Source organism: Bicyclus anynana, chromosome 9 (assembly GCF_947172395.1).
Source record: "Bicyclus anynana chromosome 9, ilBicAnyn1.1, whole genome shotgun sequence".
In the NCBI taxonomy this organism is placed as follows: Eukaryota; Metazoa; Arthropoda; class Insecta; order Lepidoptera; family Nymphalidae; genus Bicyclus; species Bicyclus anynana.
The window spans coordinates 5,994,572-6,018,777 of NC_069091.1; the positions used below are offsets into that span (position 1 = coordinate 5,994,572).

A 24,206-nucleotide genomic window follows, 5' to 3' on the forward strand; every position below is an offset into this window, starting at 1 on the left:
GCGGAGAGCGAAGGCAACGGATCAGCAGAGGCAAATGCGGTTGCTAAATGTGAGTATTTAATATCAAGCATTAACCACTGATACCATATATTTCCTATGCCTTCACCTATTGCATACTATATGATATTTTGCCACACATTGTTTTGTCGCCGTGGAGGCTTGGCTCACTAAAAAATCTATAACCTCAACCCTAATAATTATCATGTTTACTCTTAAGTTGTTGCAATTCGACTTATTTTCAAGTAATCTTATGATTTCGCAATCAAATGTTCGCAAAAATGTTTATGCATTTTAAAAGACGTCTTTAAACCACACCCTTGTCACAAGTCCTGGGACTTGCTCGATGTGCTTCCTCTACCACAAATAGTAAAATTAAGAGTAGTCTATTGCGTAAGCGATTAGTGAGTTTAAGTATTAGCGTACCTATTGTAACTGGCAGAGCCGATGACCAAGGTCGGGTCAGCAGTTCTGTCCACATTTTTATTAATGACTCTACGTTTTCTACGACATATATCAAAGGATGTAGGCGGCGCTTAAAATGAAAACTTCCTGGTGGCTTGACACTTTCAGTTATAATAAAAATTAACTTCACTTTAACAATCTTACATACAAATGCATACCCTTATACTGAAAATACTCCCGAAACACAGATCAGCAACCAGCAATGTATGTTTGTTCCTAATTTAAACTTGCATATATGCAGCATTTTAACTTAATACTGGGAAATCTGATTTACAATTCAACTGGTCAATTTTATAAAAATGGGCAATTTAACAAGTGAAGGTATATTAAAGGTACAAATTTAACTAAATATGAATTATAAATAATTTTCAGCGGAGGGTGAAGGCAAAGGATCAGAAGAAGCCAATGCAGCTGCTAAAGGTAAGGATATTGACAATGACAAATACTAGTTAATTAATAAAAGTTTAAAAAAAATTATTTTATACCTAAGTTACAGTTTAAACTATAAAGTACTCTTTAATCGATTTAAACGTAAACTTGTCATCATAATGAATTTTCTACAGCGGAAAGCGATGGAAATGGATCTGCTGAGGCAAATGCAGCTGCTAAAGGTACATAATTCTATATAACTCTATAAACAATTTTCATTCAATTTCGAAAATCATTTCAAGACTTACTTAATTAACCTATTTATTTACATAAATATGTTAATTCAACCAGAATGATAATAAATCCTTAAATAATTTAATTTTGAAAATTTACTATGAATTGCTTCTTTGCAGCGGAAGGAGAAGGCAAGGGATCTGCCAATGCTGCAGCTGAAGGTAACTAGAGTAAATAGTTGACATTAAAATGAATTAATTATTAAATTTACAATATGTGTGTAGGTTCTCCTATAATTCCTAGACCCACCAAGACAAATACATTTAAATTTTTTAAAGTGTTTTTAACGGTCGGGTGGTATGGAAGGTCGATTCATAAGTAAACGAACCTCCAACAGCGCCCCAATGAGGTTCGTCAATATTTGTGGACTGGACAGTTCCCAGTGCCTTGTAATGAGGGCTATACTTCATCCACAAAGAGGCCCGCCCGCCCGTCGTATCGACCATAGTTTGAAGCCTAAGCCTACTTCAATCAAAACTAATTGAATTAAATAATAACTATTATTATTACTACTATTAGTAGAAGATCCGAATTAGAGGTGACCTTTACTCATCTGTTTAACGGTTAAAAGTTGTTTCATGTCAAAGTACGTTAAAAAATATGTTGCGAGTAGGTTGCCAAAAAATGTTCTGGCCAAAATATTAATAACCATTAACTGTCATTAATGATAATTTGGTCAGGCGTTTTTGAGGCGACGTACTCACAGTATATTTTTAAACGTACAAATAAACACTATTCATCCAATCAACGGATGGGTGTCGGTTGTTTCTAATACGGATCTTAGACTATATTATATTATGTTCCAGCTGAAAGTAAAGGCGAAGGATCTGCTGTAGCAAATGCTCAAGCCATTGGTAAGTACTTAATGAAAAATATTATCAAAATTGAACCAGAGTTGTCAAAGCAACTAACGCTTAGAAATCAATAAATAAAATTACTACCTCCTCCATAAGGTTAACTATGATCCTTGTTTGCCAATATAGCGGAAACAAAAGAAAATGAAGGCAAGAAAGGAAAAGGAAGCGGTAAGTTAATTATCAATAAATAATTTTTAAACTTTGGAAAAAGAAAAAATATACACAAGGATAAAAAGAAGAATAGAAGAAAAAGAAATATAACAAGTACTCATAGATAATTTTGCTAAATCACAATATAAGTAGGAGATTTTTTTAATATCTTTAACAATTTTTCCGCAATTCATTGCACCCATATTGCCGACCTATATGATAACGTAACATGAGGTTTTGGACATGAGTCCTATGTAGGGCTATCAAATATTGAGTTTTTTTCTGAGATTTTTTTTGTTGAATTTAGTGATGGGAAGATATTTCCGAGCAACATTTTGCTTTTATCTATCTATGTTTTATACTACTATGTAATGATAAATAAAAGATAATAACAGAAGCAAACAAAATAAACTGATTTTAAATGACTTATCGAATGTATGAGCAATAATTTATTTTCAGTATAATAATGAATACTGCTTTAAACATACTATACCTATTAATTCTTCATAATTATTTTTTCTAGAAGAAAATGGCGGTAGTGGATCGAAGGGAGGCAAAAATGGTAAGTTAAGAATTGTACACGTAAATGGTGAATATTGGCGAAGTATTTAATAAGTATTACCTATTACAGTTAAAGCTCTTTTCAATATAATTTTATTTTACAGAAGGAGGCAACAAAGAAAAAGGTGGTGGTGGAGGTAAAAACAACTTAAATTTCATAGTATCCGGTAAACGTATAACAAATTAAATAAGCATATATTTAGTTTGATAGAAGTAAACATCTTCAAATAATCCTGGATAGCAAATATAATAGCGATATGTGAATGTTTGTGTACTCAATCACGCGTCAACCTAAATAAGTTAATAATAGTTATCTAGTTGTCTTAATTAATTTTTATTTATTCAACCTTCTTCAATATTTGTGTAGAAGAAAAGGAAGGCGAAGGTTCTGAAGGAAACGGTGATGGTAAGTTGTTAATCTCTTTCTTAGTATAATATAGAAACCATAATTAAGCCATTGTGTTAACGATTAACACTGTTTTTAAACTTGCCTGTCAAACTTAACTTGACTATTTAACTAAGCAGTATTAGACAAACGCTTCAAACAAAGCCACAGACGCTCAAATCAAATTGATAAATTGAATAAAATTGACAAACAAGTTTGGATTTGACTAATAGTGTGATCGTTGACGAGATCCTTAAGAATATTGAGGGAGGTATATAAATGGGACATTCTATGTGAATGTTTGTTTTTATACTTAACCATTAAATTAATTAAAATTTGGTATAGACTCCCGAAGAAATTTATAAGAAATTAAATATCACGTGTCTCAATCGGTGAAGGAAAACATCGTGAGGAAACCTGCATACCAGAGAATTATCTTAATTCTCTGCGTGTGTGAAGTCTGCCAATCCAATCCAATTTTGAGAGGAGACTCGAGCTCAGCAGTGAGCCGAATATGGGTTGATGACGATAGACTCCGGAAAGTAATGTAAACCAAAATTATAGTAATTGTCTTCGAAGATACAATTTAAAAGAAAAGTGATTGACTCGTGCTCCGTGGTTGTCCGGTACATTAAATATGTCAAATAATTGAAAATGTCGTACGAGAAACTGCGTACTATACCTATATATAAAAATTATAATATTATATTGATTCAATCATTTTTATATTTATTTGTGTAGAAGGAAAGGAAGGTGAGGGCTCTGAAGGAAGCAAAGGAAATGGTGAAGGTAAGGGGAAAATCAGATTACTATAATATTTACTAATAGTACATTTTTATTATTAAATTCACCACTATTGTCATTTAAGGTAACAAAAATGGCGGCTTTTAACTGGGATGTTGTTTTAGGTGGCGTTATTATGTCGTAACTATTAGTTTATTTTCGTACGACTATCGTTCCTAGCTATCATGTTTCATTAATTCTGGTTCTTCTACAAATTGTAGATGAAATGGGACCACGCGCTACTATAATACACTATAGTATTATGTACACTACATAATTTTTATTCACTCAATCATTTTATATTTATATAGAAGGAAAGGAAGGCGAAGGATCTGAAGGCAGCAAAGGAAGTGGTGGAGGTAAGTCGTAAAGCAAAAAAATAGCTTTACAAATAATAATAATAATAAATAGTAAACATCTGATTTCTATATGATATTATTTTTAAAATTGTTTAGAAGGAAAGGAAGGCGAAGGATCTGAAGGAAGCAAAGGGAGCGGTGGAGGTAAGTCATAAATGAGATCTTTAATAGGTACATAGAGAAACACTTGTTAAGTGCAATTTTTGTTTATCTGATTGCGACTCTTCACAACTATTGCACACGACTTGATGACTGATGAGGTTTTCATAATATTATAAATAAACAATGTTTGAAGTTGAAGGTTTCAGAACTTAAAATATTTTCTCTTTTCATAACCACAGGTGATGAAGGCGATGAAGGATCAAGTGAAGCTATAGCCAGTGCTAGTGCTCAAGGTAATCAAGTTAACGTTATCCCACATTATTTTATTCCAAAATTAGTCAGTGTGGTGTTCAGCTTATTTGTAGACCAGGCGCTGTGAGGATGTAAGTGTGCAAAAATCGAGGACCGCATTCTGTTTACAGTTTTAAACTCAGAAAAGCATGCAGATAACGATTCTGCGAGTTGCCAGGAGATTTGTTGGCCCATTCTTTTGTTAAACCCTACCCTCTTTGGTGTCGAGTATATAGACTGATTTGTATCAGTTTTATTAAGAATATCTAATTTTTCTTTATGATAATATCACATAAATAGCCAATCTATAAAAAAAAACACAAAAAATAAATAAAAAAACAAGCATTTCTTCAAAATCTATCACTCTGAAACTACTTAATGAACTCAAGTGAATCTTGGCACAATTTGAGCAAATACTAAAAAAAAGATAATGGGTTACTTCATGTTGCGTAAATAAAAATAGAATGGGGTGACCTCTTAGCCATATGCAGAATCGTAATCTGCATGCTTTTCTGAATCTATTTATCTCGTGAAGTCAAAACTACATAATATTGTCAACCAATAGCGTCGAACCGGAATTACCGGTCTCTCTTTCGTTGAAATAGACCAAAGGGGACAACGATATTTTCAGTTCCGCCGTTATTGGTAGACTATGTCTCTTCTCTCCAGGAGATATGTCGTAGGTCTACGCTCCGGCATTAAAAAATAATTATATACCCTCATCTGGTTATTTATTATAAGGAAAAAATGAAAGAAGATTTGTCTTTTCAATTCTGTATATTATTTTAACTAGTGTACGATTTATTTGTAATTAACCAATGAGGAAGTAGATTAAATAAATTTAATACACTCTGGCCGCAATTTAATTAGGCAACCTATTTGCAATGTGTCAATGTAAATATTTTTTAACATTTATTCCTTATCCTAAATAAATAACAGATGAGGATATGTATTTCTTACGCTGGATCTCATACTAATGTGTGAAAAACGACATCTCGTATTTCGTGAAGAGAAATAGGCAAATGTCAACCAATAGTAGGGAACCGGAAATAGAATTGGTGTTTGGTATTTGTGTTTCCTGACACTTATAATTTGAGCACCTTCAAAACAAGAGTGAATAGGCATCATCTAGGTAAGCGCGCTCCAACTTAGACCGCATTAATGCTTACCATCAAGGCTTAATTGTAGTCAAGCGCTAGCCTATATAGCATAAAAAAGCTATCTCTTTCGCTGCGTTGAAATTGGGATGGAAGATATGGAACTGGGACTACTCCGCCGCTATGGATTGACATTTTGTCTATTTCTCTTTACGCGGTATATCATTGATCGCAATGTAGGCCTACAGGTCTTTATGAATATGTTATTCTACTGTTTATGTTAAATTAATATAAAGTTTCATTAATATTTGTATTAGGGTGTTTTTGCGTAAAAATATAAAATATATACCTTATATTTTGATTTCAAATACATAACTAAGTAGTAAGATAAAAGAGAATTAAGTAAACTAACTTCTGATTCTTATTTGTTTTCTAGCAAAATCTAGTGGTGGTGGGAAATCATCTGCCAGTGCATATGGTAAGAAACTTGTTTAATGTTACTTTTTGTAGTATTTTCGATCTGTAACATTCTTCGATAGATTCCTTTACATATAATTTTATCCAATATATATCAATATTGTGCATTATAACAACCCTAAAGGCTTACAAAATTTGCAGCTAAGGCAAAGGCAAGAAGAAAGAAAACAAAGGGAGGAAAGGGAGGACAACCGGGTGGTTCACCCAGTAGTCCGTCAGGTTCCGGCGGTTCACCCAGCAGCCCATCTGGGTCAGGTGGCTCCCCAAGCAGTCCTTCTGGTTCTGGCGGTTCCCCAAGCAGCCCCTCTGGATCTGGAGGCTCCCCAAGCAGTCCCTCTGGATCTGGTGGTTCCCCAAGCAGTCCCTCTGGATCTGGTGGCTCCCCAAGTAGTCCCTCTGGATCTGGTGGTTCACCTAGCAGCCCCTCTGGATCTGGTGGTTCACCGAGCAGTCCGTCAGGATCTGGTGGTTCGCCAAGTAGTCCCTCTGGGTCTGGTGGTTCCCCAAGCAGTCCCTCAGGATCTGGTGGTTCACCGAGCAGCCCGTCCGGATCAGGTGGCTCTCCCAGCAGTCCTTCTGGATCTGGTGGTTCACCGAGCAGTCCGTCTGGATCTGGTGGTTCCCCAAGCAGTCCCTCTGGATCTGGTGGTTCACCCAGTAGCCCGTCCGGATCAGGTGGCTCTCCCAGCAGTCCTTCTGGATCTGGTGGTTCACCGAGCAGTCCGTCAGGATCTGGTGGTTCGCCAAGTAGTCCCTCTGGGTCTGGTGGCTCCCCAAGCAGTCCCTCTGGATCTGGTGGTTCACCCAGCAGCCCGTCCGGATCAGGTGGCTCACCCAGCAGTCCTTCTGGACCTGGTGGTTCACCGAGCAGTCCCTCTGGATCTGGTGGTTCACCGAGTAGTCCTTCTGGATCTGGTGGTTCACCGAGCAGTCCTTCTGGATCTGGTGGTTCACCAAGCAGTCCCTCCGGATCAGGTGGCTCTCCCAGCAGCCCCTCTGGATCTGGTGGTTCCCCAAGCAGTCCCTCTGGATCTGGTGGTTCACCGAGCAGCCCGTCCGGATCAGGTGGCTCTCCCAGCAGTCCTTCTGGATCTGGTGGTTCACCGAGCAGTGCGTCAGGATCTGGTGGTTCACCAAGTAGTCCCTCTGGGTCTGGTAGCTCCCCAAGCAGTCCCTCTGGATCTGGTGGTTCACCCAGCAGCCCGTCCGGATCAGGTGGCTCTCCCAGCAGTCCTTCTGGACCTGGTGGTTCACCGAGCAGTCCCTCTGGATCTGGTGGTTCACCAAGCAGTCCTTCTGGATCTGGTGGTTCACCGAGCAGCCCATCAGGATCTGGTGGTTCACCAAGCAGTCCCTCTGGATCTGGTGGTTCACCTAGCAGCCCTTCGGGATCAGGTGGCTCTCCCAGTAGTCCTTCTGGATCTGGTGGGTCCCCAAGCGGTCCCTCTGGATCTGGCGGTTCCCCAAGCAGCCCTTCCGGATCTGGTGGCTCACCTAGCAGCCCTTCTGGATCAGGTGGCTCTCCCAGCGGTCCTTCTGGACCTGGTGGATCCCCTAGCAGCCCCTCTGGATCTGGTGGTTCACCTAGCAGCCCCTCAGGATCAGGTGGCTCTCCTAGTAGTCCTTCTGGATCTGGAGGTTCACCTAGTAGCCCCTCTGGATCTGGCGGCTCCCCTAGCAGTCCCTCAGGGTCAGGTGGTTCACCTAGTAGCCCGTCCGGATCAGGTGGCTCTCCCAGCAGTCCTTCTGGATCTGGAGGTTCACCTAGTAGCCCCTCTGGATCTGGTGGTTCACCCAGTAGCCCGTCCGGATCAGGTGGCTCTCCCAGCAGTCCCTCTGGATCTGGTGGTTCACCGAGCAGTCCCTCTGGATCTGGTGGCTCACCTAGCAGTCCCTCTGGGTCAGGTGGTTCCCCAAGCAGTCCTTCGGGATCTGGTGGTTCCCCAAGCAGTCCTGGATCTGGTGGTTCACCTAGCAGCCCCTCGGGATCAGGTGGCTCTCCCAGCAGTCCTTCTGGACCTGGTGGCTCTCCTAGTAGTCCTTCTGGATCTGGTGGTTCACCTAGCAGCCCTTCTGGATCTGGTGGCTCACCTAGCAGTCCCTCTGGGTCAGGCGGTTCCCCAAGCAGTCCTTCTGGATCTGGTGGTTCCCCAAGCAGTCCTGGATCTGGTGGTTCAGCTAGCAGCCCTTCTGGATCTGGTGGCTCACCTAGCAGTCCCTCTGGGTCAGGCGGTTCCCCAAGCAGTCCTTCTGGATCTGGTGGTTCCCCAAGCAGTCCTGGATCTGGTGGGTCCCCTAGCAGCCCCTCAGGATCAGGTGGCTCACCCAGCAGTCCCTCTGGATCTGGAGGCTCTCCCAGCAGTCCCTCTGGATCTGGAGGCTCCCCAAGCAGTCCTTCTGGATCAGGTGGCTCTCCCAGTAGTCCTTCTGGGTCTGGTGGATCCCCTAGCAGCCCCTCTGGATCTGGTGGTTCACCCAGCAGCCCCTCTGGTTCTGGTGGGTCACCAAGCAGTCCATCTGAATCTGGTGGTTCGGAACGTAAGTGCAAAGTTACTTTGTTATTTATTTTTCGGTATTTTAGTTAAAAATTTTAATAAATTTATCAAAATTTTGGAAATTAAATTACAGCAAAAGAGTCTGCAGAGGCGAATGCAAACGCTCAAGGTATGTAGAACGTTTTTTACGTTTTTTACATACGAAAAAGAAGAAAGTATAATAAGTTATACGTAAATTGTTAAACTTATACACTCTTTAAAAAAAATTAGTGTTCGTCAAGAAAAAAATTGACCATGCCTCAGTTTGACGTTTATTCCTCTAGTGACGTCAAGTAACATCGTGTCGTCACAAAAAAGACTATAACGTTTTTGCTGTTTGAAAAATTTTAAGAATTACATAATATTTTATAAGAAATCATGAATCATTTAATTAATGTCGATATATTTCGGATTATTGATCTATGTACATTACGAAAGTAATATTGGATAGAAGCAGGCGTTGCGGAAGTTCATCATGATTATATAATGATTTATTTATTTTGCTATCATCCGCGAAAAGTCGACGAACCCATGCGACAACGTCACTCAGGTCCGACAAAATCTTTCCTATTGCACGTTGTAGAGTCAACATCTCCTGAGGATGCTCCGGTTTCGGGGTGAAACGTACGTAGAGAGTATTTTGTCGGACCTGGGTGACGTTGTCGCATGGGTTCGTCGACTTTTCGCGGATGATAGCAAAATAAATAAATCATTATATGAAAGTAATATTGTTTTTATTAAATTTTATATGAGTCAACTACCCTATTGCAGCAAAGACCCAGGGTAACGGAACAGCTCAAGCAAGTGCTGGCGCTAGCGGTACGTAAATACTATGTGATGACAAAATTTTGTAACGTGTTCCATATTTTTTATATTTAATTTTATGCCCCAGTACCCCCATAAAATTAATACCATATTGTTCTGTAATATTTCTCTTACTACTTAACTGAGCGCGGGTACTGTAAATCTCGGTAATTTTATACCCTAAAGAGCGCACGAGTACCCGGCATCTCGAGCTGGGTAACACTTTAAAATAAAACGAAATTGTGCTCTATTTTAAATTATATAAGGTATATTTTAGACTGGAGAATGTAGGGGAAATGTTTAACGTTTTTTTGACATATGAGAACTTGTATAACATTCTGTGGCCATGAAATCAAATTTTTAAGTTTGATTTTTTTCATACAAACAAAGATTAATTGAATATCGAATATCCGCAAGTTTATTAAAATTTTAATAGTTTTCTTAAATATTTCGTACGTGATCATATAATATTAGTATTATATTAGGGTATATATTTATTTACTCGTATAGCATTTAGCCTGAAATGAACCAAAAGTTTTTAAAAGAGCTTTTGTTATTGGTCCCTTCTCCCTATTGCTTAATACAGCACCGTTATATTTACAATTTCATTTTGTTTATTATTGTTTATCTTTACATCAAACAAACAAATCTTACTTTTCAAAGTACATTAATATTTTTATTTTTCTTATAGCTAAAACCAATGGATCAGACCGTAAGTGAATTGATTTCTTTTTTGAGATCTAGAATATTTCAATTTTATATCATATTTATCTTTATATTATTGTTGAAATATTATTTCAACAATAATTATAAATAATGAAAACACAGACAATCTGTTCACTGAATTATATTATAACCAAAAATGATATACAAGAAAATAAAAATATTGGAAGGATATAAAAGAGGAATAGGAAACTATTGATCGTTAATATTATATTTTGTACATACACATAATGTGCATATAATAATTATGTGTACATAATTAAACAACAATTAGAGAGAGATTAATCACACTTGTGATTAAATAAAATAATATTAAAATGCAATTCTTATAACACCAAACATAATGCACATCATTATGTTTGACGTACAAATGTAGAATTAGTAATGTATTGTAATTTTAATGAATATGTTCAGAATGTTTATAAGAGCAACTGTTAAATTTATTGCCGGTTCTTCACCAGAAACTATCTTCTGCACCTACAGTCTACAAATAGTCAAGCTTGACGTTTCAGAAGCGTTTGTATCAAAGCCTAGCCTGAGGAATTTTTAATGATTGATTGGTTTTAGAATTCGAAATAAATTTTAATTACAAATTTTTAAACTCTTACAGCAAAGTCATCAGCTGAGGCAAACGCAAATGCCCAAGGTATTTCACGATGTGCAATTTATCCTAAAATTAAACTGACAATATAATATATTACAGAAGGAACAAATTATAGTAATTAAACTTAAATTTATTAAACAAAGTTTACAAAACACGATAGGTAACAGTTTTTAAAATAGCTTACCAACAAAAATGGAGGACAAAATATAAATAATTGTTTATTTCAATCTATCCTAATATCTAAAGCTGAAGAGTTTGTTTATGCCAGGAACTACTGGTCCGATTTAAAAAAATCTTACAGTTTTAGATAGCTTATTTAACGCAGGAACAGGGACCACGGGTAAAACGGCGTCGTATTGAAATAGATATTAAAGTAGATATACAATATTATAATAAACGTATGTAGGAATTTTTAAAAACATACATTTACTATTTAGTTTAAATTGTGGTTACGATTATTTTCAAAATAATTTTAATTGTAAAAAAAAATCCGTTTACTAAAAATACTAAATTGTAGTTACACTATTTAAATACATATTATTAATTAATATTTACATGCCGACCATTTTCTCTCATAATTTATATGATTTATTGCAGCCAATAGCAAAGACGGTGGTTCTGCAAAGGCAACTGCTGCTGCAAGTGGTAAGTCTTATTTTACAGGACATTAAATAGTCAGCACACCACAACACAAGTATCCTAGGCATCTCTAAGATGATATTGAATAGGCATTTTCTAGGCAAGCGCGTTCCACCTTAGATCAAATCTTCACTTGGCATCAGGTGAGATCGTTGTCAAGCGCAAGCCTTTTCCACAAATTCTTATAAATATTGTATTGTTGCAATCTCTTCCCGGCAACCTTAAATTTAATACAGCTACTCGCACGAGAACATTGTATTACTGCGAGCAGTATACAAGAATATTAATAATATAATTTATGTTCGTGCATATTCATATTCTGTATGCATATTCTGTAATTATTCGTAGGTATACGAAAAATTATAGAATACATACACCTGCTGGCATATTTACTAATTTTGGATAAAGTGGACATACACGTGGTGGCACTTGGAACTGGGTCCTAGCTGAAAATCAGCGCTGTATGTTCTTTGTCTATGGGGAGCATATAGCAATATCTGAGCTAGGACCTTTTTCTAGGTTATGCCACATATCGCAGGGTATTATTCTTAAATAATTGTGATGTGTGGCATAATGTAGTAATAAATATATTTTCTTTCTTTCTTTCTAAATTTACCAAGTATCTATTTATAGTATTTATTCTTTCCACGTGATTTCGTATTCACGTTTTTTTAATAATTGTCTAAAATGAATGATAGATGGTGTAACTAACACGATTTATTTTATGTTGATAATCAACGAAAAGTCTCGCTGCGGTTGATAAAAATATTGTTTTTTATTTTTATAAAAATAAAGTTGGGTATTTATATGGCTAATGATCATGATATGGATAACATAAAATTCAAGACTTGTTTTGATATTAAAATATTTATATTTGCAGCTAAAACAACAACTAAGGAGCCTAGTGGTTCACCCAGCAGTCCATCTGGCCCAGGTGGTTCGCCCAGCAGTCCCTCTGGACCTGGTGGCTCCCCGAGTAGTCCTTCTGGACCTGGTGGTTCACCCAGCAGTCCATCTGGACCAGGTGGTTCACCCAGCAGCCCTTCTGGACCTGGCAGCTCCCCAAGTAGTCCTTCTGGACCAGGTGGTTCACCCAGCAGTCCTTCCGGACCTGGCGGATCTCCAAGTAGTCCTTCTGGACCAGGTGGTTCACCCAGTAGTCCATCTGGCCCAGGTGGTTCACCCAGCGGTCCCCCTGGACCAGGCAGCTCTCCAAGTAGTCCTTCGGGGCCTGGTGGTTCGCCAAGTAGTCCATCTGGACCAGGCGGTTCACCTAGCGGTCCCTCTGGACCAGGTGGTTCCCCAAGCAGCCCTTCAGGTCCCGGAGGTTCACCAAGTAGCCCATCAGGACCTGGAGGTTCACCCAGTAATCCCTCTGGACCAGGCGGTTCACCCAGTAGTCCATCTGGACCAGGTGGTTCACCCAGCAGTCCTTCCGGACCTGGCGGTTCACCCAGCAGTCCATCTGGACCGGGTGGTTCCCCAAGTAGTCCTTCGGGACCAGGTGGTTCCCCAAGTAGTCCTTCGGGACCAGGTGGTTCGCCCAGCAACCCATCTGGACCAGGTGGTTCTCCTAGCGGTCCCTCTGGACCTGGCGGCTCCCCATCTGGACCAGGTGGTTCACCCAGCGGTCCCTCTGGACCTGGCGGTTCCCCAAGTAGTCCATCTGGACCTGGTGGTTCGCCCAGCGGTCCCTCTGGACCTGGCGGCTCCCCATCTGGACCAGGTGGTTCGCCCAGCGGTCCGTCTGGACCTGGTGGTTCGCCGAGTAGTCCATCTGGACCTGGCGGTTCCCCAAGTGGGCCATCAGGACCAGGCGGTTCACCTAGCGGTCCCTCTGGGCCTGGTAGCTCCCCAAGTAGTCCTTCTGGACCTGGTGGTTCGCCAAGTAGTCCATCTGGACCAGGTGGTTCACCCAGCGGTCCGTCTGGACCTGGTGGTTCGCCAAGTAGTCCATCTGGCCCAGGTGGTTCGCCCAGCGGTCCCTCTGGACCTGGCAGCTCCCCATCTGGACCAGGTGGTTCGCCTAGCGGTCCATCTGGACCTGGTGGTTCACCAAGTAGTCCATCTGGACCAGGTGGTTCACCCAGCGGTCCCTCTGGACCTGGTGGTTCTCCAAGTAGTCCATCTGGACCTGGCGGTTCCCCAAGTGGGCCATCAGGACCAGGCGGTTCGCCCAGCGGTCCCTCTGGACCTGGCGGCTCTCCATCTGGACCTGGTGGTTCCCCGAGTAGTCCATCTGGACCTGGCGGTTCCCCAAGTGGGCCATCAGGACCAGGCGGTTCACCTAGCGGTCCCTCTGGACCTGGTGGCTCCCCATCTGGACCAGGTGGTTCGCCCAGCGGTCCCTCTGGACCTGGTGGTTCCCCGAGTAGTCCATCTGGACCTGGCGGTTCCCCAAGTGGGCCATCAGGACCAGGCGGTTCACCTAGCGGTCCCTCTGGACCTGGTGGCTCCCCATCTGGACCAGGTGGTTCGCCCAGCGGTCCCTCTGGACCTGGTGGCTCTCCATCTGGACCAGGTGGTTCGCCCAGCGGTCCCTCTGGACCTGGTGGTTCCCCGAGTAGTCCATCTGGACCTGGCGGTTCCCCAAGTGGGCCATCAGGACCAGGCGGTTCACCTAGCGGTCCCTCTGGACCTGGTGGCTCTCCATCTGGACCAGGTGGTTCGCCTAGCGGTCCCTCTGGACCTGGTGGCTCTCCATCTGGACCAGGTGGTTCCCCAAGTAGTCCTTCTGGACCTGGTGGTTCGCCAAGTAGTCCATCTGGACCAGGTGGTTCACCCAGCGGTCCATCTGGACCTGGTGGTTCGCCAAGTAGTCCATCTGGCCCAGGTGGTTCGCCCAGCGGTCCCTCTGGACCTGGCAGCTCCCCATCTAGACCAGGTGGTTCGCCTAGCGGTCCCTCTGGACCTGGTGGTTCACCAAGTAGTCCATCTGGACCAGGTGGTTCACCCAGCGGTCCCTCTGGACCTGGTGGTTCTCCAAGTAGTCCATCTGGACCTGGCAGTTCCCCAAGTGGGCCATCAGGACCAGGCAGTTCACCTAGCGGTCCCTCTGGACCTGGTGGCTCCCCATCTGGACCAGGTGGTTCGCCCAGCGGTCCCTCTGGACCTGGTGGCTCTCCAAGTAGTCCTTCAGGACCTGGAGGTTCGCCTAGTAATCCTTCGGGACCCGGAGGGTCTCCTAGCAATCCAGGTCAATCTGGTGGTAACAATGGACGACCAGGCAGGCCAGGCCGTCCTGGCAGACCGGGTCGACCTGGACGACCAGGAAGACCTGGTAGACCTGGAAGACCTGGTAGACCTGGAAAACCGTGTCCAGGAAAACCAAGTGGATCACCTAGCGGTCCATCTGGACCGGGTGGTTCACCAAGCAGCCCTTCAGGTCCCGGAGGTTCACCAAGTAGCCCTTCAGGTCCCGGAGGTTCACCAAGTAGCCCATCTGGACCTGGAGGTTCACCCAGCAGTCCATCTGGACCAGGTGGTTCACCCAGCAGTCCATCTGGACCAGGTGGTTCACCCAGCAGTCCATCTGGACCTGGCGGTTCACCCAGCAGTCCATCTGGACCGGGTGGTTCCCCAAGTAGTCCTTCGGGACCAGGTGGTTCGCCCAGCAACCCATCTGGACCAGGTGGTTCTCCTAGCAGCCCTTCAGGACCCGGAGGTTCTCCCAGCAGCCCATCTGGTCCAGGTGGTTCACCCAGCAGTCCCTCTGGACCTGGTGGTTCACCCAGCAGTCCATCTGGACCTGGAGGTTCACCGAGCAGTCCATCTGGACCAGGTGGTTCACCCAGCAGTCCCTCTGAACCTGGCGGTTCACCCAGCAGTCCATCTGGACCTGGCGGTTCACCCAGCAGTCCATCTGGACCTGGAGGTTCACCCAGCAGTCCATCTGGACCTGGCGGTTCACCCAGCAGTCCATCTGGACCTGGCGGTTCACCCAGCAGTCCCTCTGGACCTGGCGGTTCACCCAGCAGTCCATCTGGATCTGGCGGTTCACCCAGCAGTCCATCTGGACCTGGCGGTTCACCCAGCAGTCCATCTGGACCTGGCGGTTCCCCAAGTAGTCCTTCTGGACCAGGTGGTTCACCCAGCAGTCCATCTGGGCCTGGTGGTTCTCCTAGCAGTCCTAGCGGTCCAGGCATCCCACAATGCAAACCTGTTATCATATATAGACTGCCTCCTAAAAGAAAGAAGACTCCTTACATCATAGTACCAGAGTTGACTATCACCGAACGCTTTGTGAAAGGTAAACATTATTTGACTGATACTTTCAAAAAATTTCTTAAGACTTAAACCAAAATAAGAAAATTTGGAGTTAAATATAAAGAAGTTATTTAAATTTTTGATATTTTCTTTACACTTTTTTCATAATTTTAATGTATGAATCCTGTAACTGTTAGAATTGCTCTAATACTAATAGTACCTGTGAAAAATAATGCTAACAGTGTGTTTCTGATACTTTAGGTGATCGCAGAGACAGAGACTATCGTTCAAGGCCTCGCCTCTGCCCTTGCGGACCAAATGGTGTGTTTGACATGCATGTTTTTCTCCTTTATGTCTTAAAGCTCATAAAGCAGCTATTGATATTTACTATCAATAAATAGTCTATTTGTATTTACGACAAGTTTATGGCTGAGATTGCCATGGAAAACTTAAAATTAAAGTTACGAGATAAAGTACCCTCCTCCCAACTTGAATCAATAACGAGGTTACTAAAAGTTGTTACTAACCAGCAGTTTTTTTTACTGTTGCTTAATTAATAGTTATACAACCTAGCAACCACAATGTCCTACAAATTGCGTGGTTACATTATCTCGTTCCGACGCTCAAAAATTTTTATTTCCTGGTAACTCTGCTATCTACCAGAATCAAGAAGTTTCGTAAGTTGATCGTCTCATTGAGATGAAGCTACTCACGAAAAATTAACTTGATAGTAATCAGTTCTACAAAATGTTTTACGGATATAACTATAATCACTTAAACAAAAATATATTAAGTATTTTGAAATTACAGACTGACCACAATTTTATTATTACTTTGTATTGATTTATTGATAATAAAATTATACTCGTTTCATAATTTGCAGGAAGAAGAGGCTGAAATTGAAAATAAACGACGACTAGCCAAGGCGGAAACATAAAGGATAATGATTATGCAAAATATTATTATAATAGTTATATATATCGAATTGTTAATGTCTGTTATACAAATTATGAAATGATAATGTTATTCCAAAATAAATTTATATTGAGCAAGCATTAATTTTATTTTATTTTTTCCCAATTAGAATAAGAGTAATAAGAGTACTTATAGAAATTAGTTTCGAACATTTGAAGTATGTATAACTGTGTACTCTATAGAAATGTTCATGATTGAAATAAAACAATAGTATTCAAAGATAAAATGGTGTTTTTCAAATTATACCTGTTCATATTCAAATCGAAAATCGTTAATTTTGAAGGCTTATATTTATATAACCCTACCCCCTTTTTAAAAAGTACTTAGAGGTATTATTTTTATTAGAAGGCAGAATCTATACAAAACATCTACCTACTCAACAGTTGGTCATTTAAAAAAATCATTGGCAAAACTATTATTCTTGCAAAATCTTGAATTGATAAAGCTAGAACAATTATTGCAGATATACTTAACATACTTATTAGGGTGTCCCTTATTTTTCAAAGTTTTAAATTTGTAACGCATAGGTCCTAGTTTTGTTCATTTGCCTCTAAAACACTCGAAAATAATTTTTTACCTTAATTGAATAACGATAACCCGTGCCGACTTGCATCGAAACATGTTCATACATAGTAGCGGCGCATATTCGCGGTATTTGTCATTTGTTGTCAATTATTCTCACGATTAACACGTATTGTTTTACATTTAAAAGATGGCAGTGGATTTCAGAAGTAACAAAAAATGTATTTTCTTAGTTAGTAACGCGAATTATCAAATAACAGGCGCAAATTTACCGTCAAATCGTCAAGTTCTAGCAGTACTTTTGTTTAACATTCGCGAAGTGAAATTGTCTGTTAGTGAAAGCGCTAATCTCGTCATTCGGGAGTGTATTGTATATTGAAAAAAAGCTAGAATCCCTACCAGAGCTATACCTAACTGGGTAAAAAACTTGTTGATCTTCACCATGCTTGGTTTGCTTTGATTATTTGACATAGCGCACACTGATACTTTAGAACGGAATAAAATTGAAGAAGACAAAGTATTTTTACAAAAACAATGAGAACCAGGGCGTCCAGGATATTTAGCGGGTGTAGACAAAGAGTTGGCCGAAAAAGAAGAAAGGGCAAGACAAAGCAAATTAAATGAAAAGAAAAAAAGATGTGAGCAAATGTATTATGGAGGTTTATCGTCATCAGTTAGAACGCAACATGTTATTCAAGCGGAGGGACAACAAAAACAACTTACCAGCTCTAATGGAAGTTTTGAGGACCAATTGGCATCCACCTCTTAAACGGTAAATTCAGAAACTACTACAAAAAGAGGAAGGAAAGACTTCATCACGCCTAAGATAGTTGCAGCTTTAGATAGATGTCAATTAAGCATAAGGGATTCTGTCTATAAACTTCAGGCTGTGGTAGAAGCACTAGATCTTGGCAGTGATGATTACCCGACAAACATGTCGTCTATTTAACGTATTCGCACACAGGGTCGAAAGGATAGAGCGGAATCTATTAAATCCGATTTTCAAAATAATATGTTTGAAATGGTGACCGTTCACTGGGATGGGATATTATTACCTGGACTTGATGTACCTAAGAAGTTCTAAAGAAACGCCTGCCAATTTTAATTTCATTTGGAGAAATTTATAAATTGTTAATACTGTCTTATTTATTGTCGCAGGAAAATCATTAAGTGATTTTGTGTCTGTCAAGAGCACAAATTTATTTAGTCGATTAAAAATTGATAGGGCGTTCCTCCAGACACTCATTTCTATATGGGATGACGTGGGGGATGGGGTGTTACCTATACAGAAGCAAAAAGGAAAGTGCTTTCTCTAAGGGCTGTTAATGATACGGCTATAAATAGCTGTAAAACTTATGCAAGATTTTCGTGGTTCGATACTGCAAAGGAAGAGCAAAAGCAATTTTTGCTTCGTTGTGTTTAGGAGCATAGAACTCTGTACCCGGACTGTAAAAAGAAACTTATCTAAAAAAAAAACTATCCTGCCTGATCTGTAATTTTATCTTTTAATAAATATTTTATAAAAAATTGAGTATTTCAATTTATTTAGTTACATAACGGAAAGGGTCAAAAACCGCAATTTTTTAAATCTTCCGGGCCCTGTCGGCACGGGTTAATGTTGACGTAGGAAGATTAAATTTTGTATTTAAGTTAGTCTAGGTAGTCTAAAAAGAAATAGGGGGTATGCGTTTTAATATCTAAAACAAAATTTTTTTTTGCCCATATAAGGGACACCCTAATACTTATATATAAAATTCTAAAAGAGACAGAAGCGAGTTTCAGTGTATTTATAATTCCGTGGGTTTACTAATATTATTTAAAAAAATCATAAACAAATCAAAAACTGATAAGTTTGTGTTATCATTTATAACGTGTAATGTAGGTACTCGTACTCGTAGGTACTGTAAAAAACTTATAAGGCTTTAGGCAAACTTAATAAAGTTTCATTGACAGCCGCGTGGCGCAGTGGGCAGTGCTGCTTTCTGCATCCACGGCCGTGGGTTCGATTCCCACAACTGGAAAATATTTGTGTGATGAGCATGGGTGTTTTCCAGTGTCTGTGTGTATTTATTCATTATATAAGTATATATATGTAGTATATAAATGTATATTAATATTATAATATCAACTATCTTAGCACCCATAACACAAGCTACTCTGTATGCTTACTTTGGGGCTAGATAGTGATGTGTATTGTTTAAGTAAGTATATTTATTTATTTATTTATTCATACATTTGGCGATACAGCGCGACCATTCCATCTCCAGGCGCACAATAAACTGGTAGATTTCTGTTATACTCATTTATAGTATACACCTCTTTCTAGGTTAGACTAAAATCGAAGAGATCCATGTTCAAAGAGTTTTGAGTTTTGTTTATTGATCTTGGAATAGGTATAACACCACGGTCGACCTGCAATAAAAACTCAATACACCAATGAAATCAAATACAAAAGTTATTTTTGTTTTTTTTTTAAACACATAGGTGATTTAGAAAAAAGAAAGTGAGTAGGAAAAAAGAAAAGGGTAAAATCTGATAGGCCGAAAAAATAACTAATAGATGATAATTTGGATTATAAATTGAGAAGAAATACGATGAAATAAATCGATAGGAAGTTCGATCAGAAATCAAAGGAACGAAACGAAATTTAACGATTTTTTTATTCAACCTGGAAGAACGCGGTTTCACCCGCGTAGTTCTCATTCCCGTGGGAATACGAGGATAAAATACCCATGTACGTAATTCCCTATGTACTAACTAGAAACATAGCTAGTTCCATCGCTCGTTTAGTGACTTTTAGCCTTTTTATGGGAGCTACAGTTAGCGCCGTGATAGCCGTGATAGCCCAGTGGATATGACCTCTGCCTCCGATTCCGGAGGATGTGGGTTCGAATCCGGTCCGGGACATGCACCTCCAACTTTTCAGTTGTGTGCATTTTAAGAAATTAAAATATCACGTGTCTCAAACGGTGAAGGAAAACATCGTGAGGAAACCTGCATACCAGAGAATTATCTTAATTCTCTGCGTGTGTGAAGTCTGCCAATCCGCATTGGGCCAGCGTGGTGTACTATTGGCCTAACCCCTCTCATTCTGAGAGGAGACTCGAGCTCAGCAGTGAGCCGAATATGGGTTGATGACGACAGTTAGCGACCAAGTCAAGATGTCGCGAATAATAGTAATGAACACATAAAATAATACATTTATATTATAAGATTGTAAGAGGTAAAGTTTGTGTGGTTGTAGCGGTAATCTCTGGATCTACAAAACCGATTTTGAAAAACTTTTGTATTATCTCCAAAAATAAATGAGTAATTAACATACTGAAAAGGCAAATCTTATCTCTATAATATCTTTTTGATTAATAAGTAATTCATTTTGATAAGGATTAAAGTTTAGTTATGTAAATAATGACGTATACCTTAGTATATGATTTAAATAATTTATTAAAGTACAAAAGGTACTATATCTGCTAAAATATAGAAGATAGATATATACTGTTGCAACATTTTTTGTAGAAAATGATGTGCTGTGCAAAGTTGTAGTACATTACTTTATTCTAACATCAATAGTTTTTGCAGCGCACGCCATATAAACAAAACTTTTGTACACCTTGGGTTACATTATTGGAGTTTCAGGAAGGATCCCTAATTCTTTTGAAAATATAATATAGCCTATAGCCTTCCTCGATAAATGGGCTATCTATTACTGAAAGTATTTTCCAAATTGGACCAGTAGTTCCTGAGATTAGCGCGTTCAATCAAACAAACAAAAAAACAGCTACTGCTGAGCTCGAGTCTCCCCTCAGAATGAGAGGGGGGTTAGGCATCCAGTCCAGGACATGCACCTCCAACTTTTCAGTTGTGTGCATTTTAAGAAATTAAATATCACGTGTCTCACCGCGGTATAGGCTCTCTTCAGCTTTATAATATTAGTATAGATTAACATGCCTGATATAAGTGTGTTATTATTATATGCGCATCGCTTCATTCTTAAGATACAAATAACTAGGTAGATAGATTCGCCACTTGAGAGAATCGATTTTTAATCGACTTTTTTCCAACGATCATTGTCAGGGTGAGCTGTCACTTGTCACTTTATTATTTTTACGAGCGTGGCACCGTTAGCAGGTACTTCCAATTAAGTTTTAAAAAAATAAGTTCAGCATCATGGCTAAAACTAGTAGAGAAGAAAATACACTAAAGACCCCCACTTCTAATTTGAATACCAAGAGTTTGTTGCAACATTACGTTCCTACTGCTTTATTTACTTACTAGCTGACGCCGCGCGGTTTCACCCGCGTGGTTCCCGTTCCCGTAGGAATATGGGGATAATATAGCCTTTATAGCCTTCCTCGATAAATGGGCTATCTAACACTGAAATATTTTTTCAAATCGGACCAGTAAGTAGTTCCTGAGCTTAGCGCGTTCAAACAAACAAACTCTTCAGCTTTATAATATAAGTGTAGATTTTGTATCATATCAAGAAGTTTCCTCTTAAATAATGCGATCTGCAAGAAGGTTCTAAAGTGGAATAATTTTCATTCCGGGGTAGTGCTCAATCTGGCAACTATTAATGACAATTAATTGTTTCGTCAGATAGACTGTATCTAATTCTATGATCTGTACCACGTTTTGATCGTGTTAAATAGTAACTTTATCTTTATTTTTTATTTCATTTAATAGGAAAATAATATACCCACTTAGCTTTAATTTTTGAACCGTTTGGCCATTATTTTAAAGGTCGTGTCCACTGTCTTAATCTCATTTCTTCAGTTCATATAACGATATTTATTATGAGTGTAATGGCTCATTTTAGTAATAACATGAAAATCGTGTGCCACGATGTTTTGACCGATTTTAATGGCATTTAGTACCTATAAATACGAGGAATTATAGCAAATGAACATAAATCATGAACATAAATCATCATAGAATTGTCAACATTTTGTTGGCATTATTCGTATTCAATGCAAGCTGCAACTTATGTAAGTATGCAGTACGTAGTACTAAAACGTTTAATTAAAACAAAATTAAACATAGTTTTTATGTTTCCGAAATAAATTAATTAAAATAAATTAATCTTTTTCAGATATTCCTTATCCATATTACAATGAAGCACCACCATCAGTAGTGGTTAACGGTATGATTTTAATAATAAAACCGGCCAAGTGCGTGTCGAGTCACGCGCAGTGTAGGGTTCCGTAGATTAAATTAGCATTTTATATCCTTTTTTATTACACAAAAATAATACCGATAACGATACCCCGCACCATGGGATAAACGTCCTCAATATGCATATGGGGAAGGAATAATTGACATTTGACAAAAATATCAATCTATTTAATTGAAATCGGAATTTGTATGCAATTTTTGTGCTTCGAGTACGTTAAGTTGGTCGACTATAACTCTTTAAATGACAATTGCTACTTAGCTTTTCCTTCTAATTCTGTGAATATTTTCATTTATTTATGAACTAGCAACTAGAGACTTATCGAATAATTTCACCGCGGCTAGTTGCCTCGACTGGTGACAGAAGGGCAGGCTCATTTTTTGCGCAAAGGATCAGCCTGGCTGGATCAGCGCGGAAATGCAGCCAGTATTCTTGCCACCATTCCACGTGGGCATGATTTGTATAGTTATTATGATAAGTTAGCTTTAGTTCCATATTGTATTCTTTCTCAATAAAAAAAAACTAGAGACTTAGTCCGCGTGGAATTCAGTTTTCCAAAAATCCCGGGGATACAATGGATTTTTCCGGGATTAAGGGTAGCCTATATCAATAGAAATGTTGTAAATAATAACTATTGCATATATTAATCCAGAGTAAAGTCTGTTTCCGTTTAAAATTTCAGCCAATTCGCTTCAAAAGCCGCAGCGTAAAGGAGGAACATACATACACACTTACACACACACTTTCGCCTTTATACTTGTAATATTAGTGTGATAATTGAAAATTTCAACCGTTTTGCTGGTTAAGGGGAGCTCCCCGGCAATCGGCTGACGAGGTTCACACTTGAAAATTAGCCCATAAAACCTTAACGGATCCCTAAATTGAAAAATAGTGGTAAAAGATCCATCATATCTTTCAAAGACGATACGCAACACTATGAGATATACCGTATCCTACACTAGAGAAAATTTAAAAATCAATTATATAAAAAAAATTATATAATGTTTTGTTTTATGTAATTAGCAAACCCAGTAAACAATGCTGTATCGAAGAGTGAATCATCTCTGTTCACGTCGCAAACAGCTCACTTGCACGGATCAGGTTACGGTGGCTGGTGATAAGTAGGTTTTCAGGTAAATAACTTTTTTTTTTATTCTTTACAAGTTAGCCCTTGATTACAATCTCACCTGATGGTAAATGACGATGCAATCTAAGATGGAAGCGGGCTAACTTGATAGGAGGAGAATGAAAGTCCACACCCCTTTCGGTTTCTACACGACATCGTACCGGAACGCTAAATCGCTTGGCGGTACGTCTTTGTCGGTAGGGTGGTAACTAGCCACGGCCAAAGCCTCCCACCAGCTAGACCTGGACCAATTAAGAAAACCTTAATCGGTTCAGCTGGGGATCGAACCCAGAACCTCCGTCTTGTAAAGCCACCGCACATACCACTGCGCCACGGAGGCCGTCAAAACTGGTCTGGTGCTTTTATAAATTATAAAAGCATATTATAGGTAAAAAATCAAATCATACCATATGGCATAGTGCTAATATTATACATAAATTATTATACAATAGAGCCATTTTAGAGTAGTAGTAAGTTAGGGGTCTAGACCCTTGAAGCCTACCTTGCTACCTCCTGTAGCTATAACTCCATAATTGCTCACTGTATTAACATATTATAGGAACATTAGCTTTAATAAAAAAGTTATTTAAACATCTAGGTACTGATTAGTAAAAAAAAACTGGTCTCTAAAATATTGCAGATAAAAAGATAAAGTAAAAATTGTTAAATTTTATTTTTATGTTACAGGTAACAATCGCACTTCACTCTGCATTCAA

The 24,206-nt window shown here is 39.6% G+C and overlaps 2 protein-coding genes and 1 long non-coding RNA gene across 3 annotated transcripts; 2 read left to right on the forward strand and 1 right to left on the reverse strand.

Annotated features, from left to right (window-relative positions):
• The first annotated feature begins 834 nt into the window (after positions 1-834).
• LOC128198361 (uncharacterized) lies at positions 835-2,694 on the forward strand. Its single transcript, XR_008251091.1, has 6 exons — positions 835-882; positions 1,026-1,073; positions 1,245-1,286; positions 1,932-1,979; positions 2,109-2,150; positions 2,656-2,694. It is a non-coding gene; the product is annotated as an uncharacterized LOC128198361 (long non-coding RNA).
• A 1,038-nt stretch (positions 2,695-3,732) lies between these two features.
• LOC112044341 (collagen alpha-1(III) chain) lies at positions 3,733-11,937 on the forward strand. The gene is made up of 9 exons (XM_052883599.1): positions 3,733-3,751; positions 3,820-3,867; positions 4,173-4,220; positions 4,317-4,364; positions 4,562-4,615; positions 6,329-8,725; positions 8,816-8,851; positions 11,450-11,497; positions 11,840-11,937. Exons 1-9 carry the CDS (start codon positions 3,733-3,735, stop codon positions 11,935-11,937), a joined length of 2,796 nt encoding a protein of 931 aa, XP_052739559.1.
• Positions 11,938-11,969: 32 nt separating this feature from the next.
• LOC128198381 (collagen alpha-5(IV) chain-like) lies at positions 11,970-15,638 on the reverse strand. Its single transcript, XM_052883600.1, has 2 exons — positions 14,697-15,638; positions 11,970-14,654 (listed from the first exon to the last, which is right to left on the reverse strand). Exons 1-2 carry the CDS (start codon positions 15,634-15,636, stop codon positions 12,310-12,312), a joined length of 3,285 nt encoding a protein of 1,094 aa, XP_052739560.1. The 5' UTR covers positions 15,637-15,638; the 3' UTR covers positions 11,970-12,309.
• Between the last annotated feature and the right edge of the window lie 8,568 nt (positions 15,639-24,206).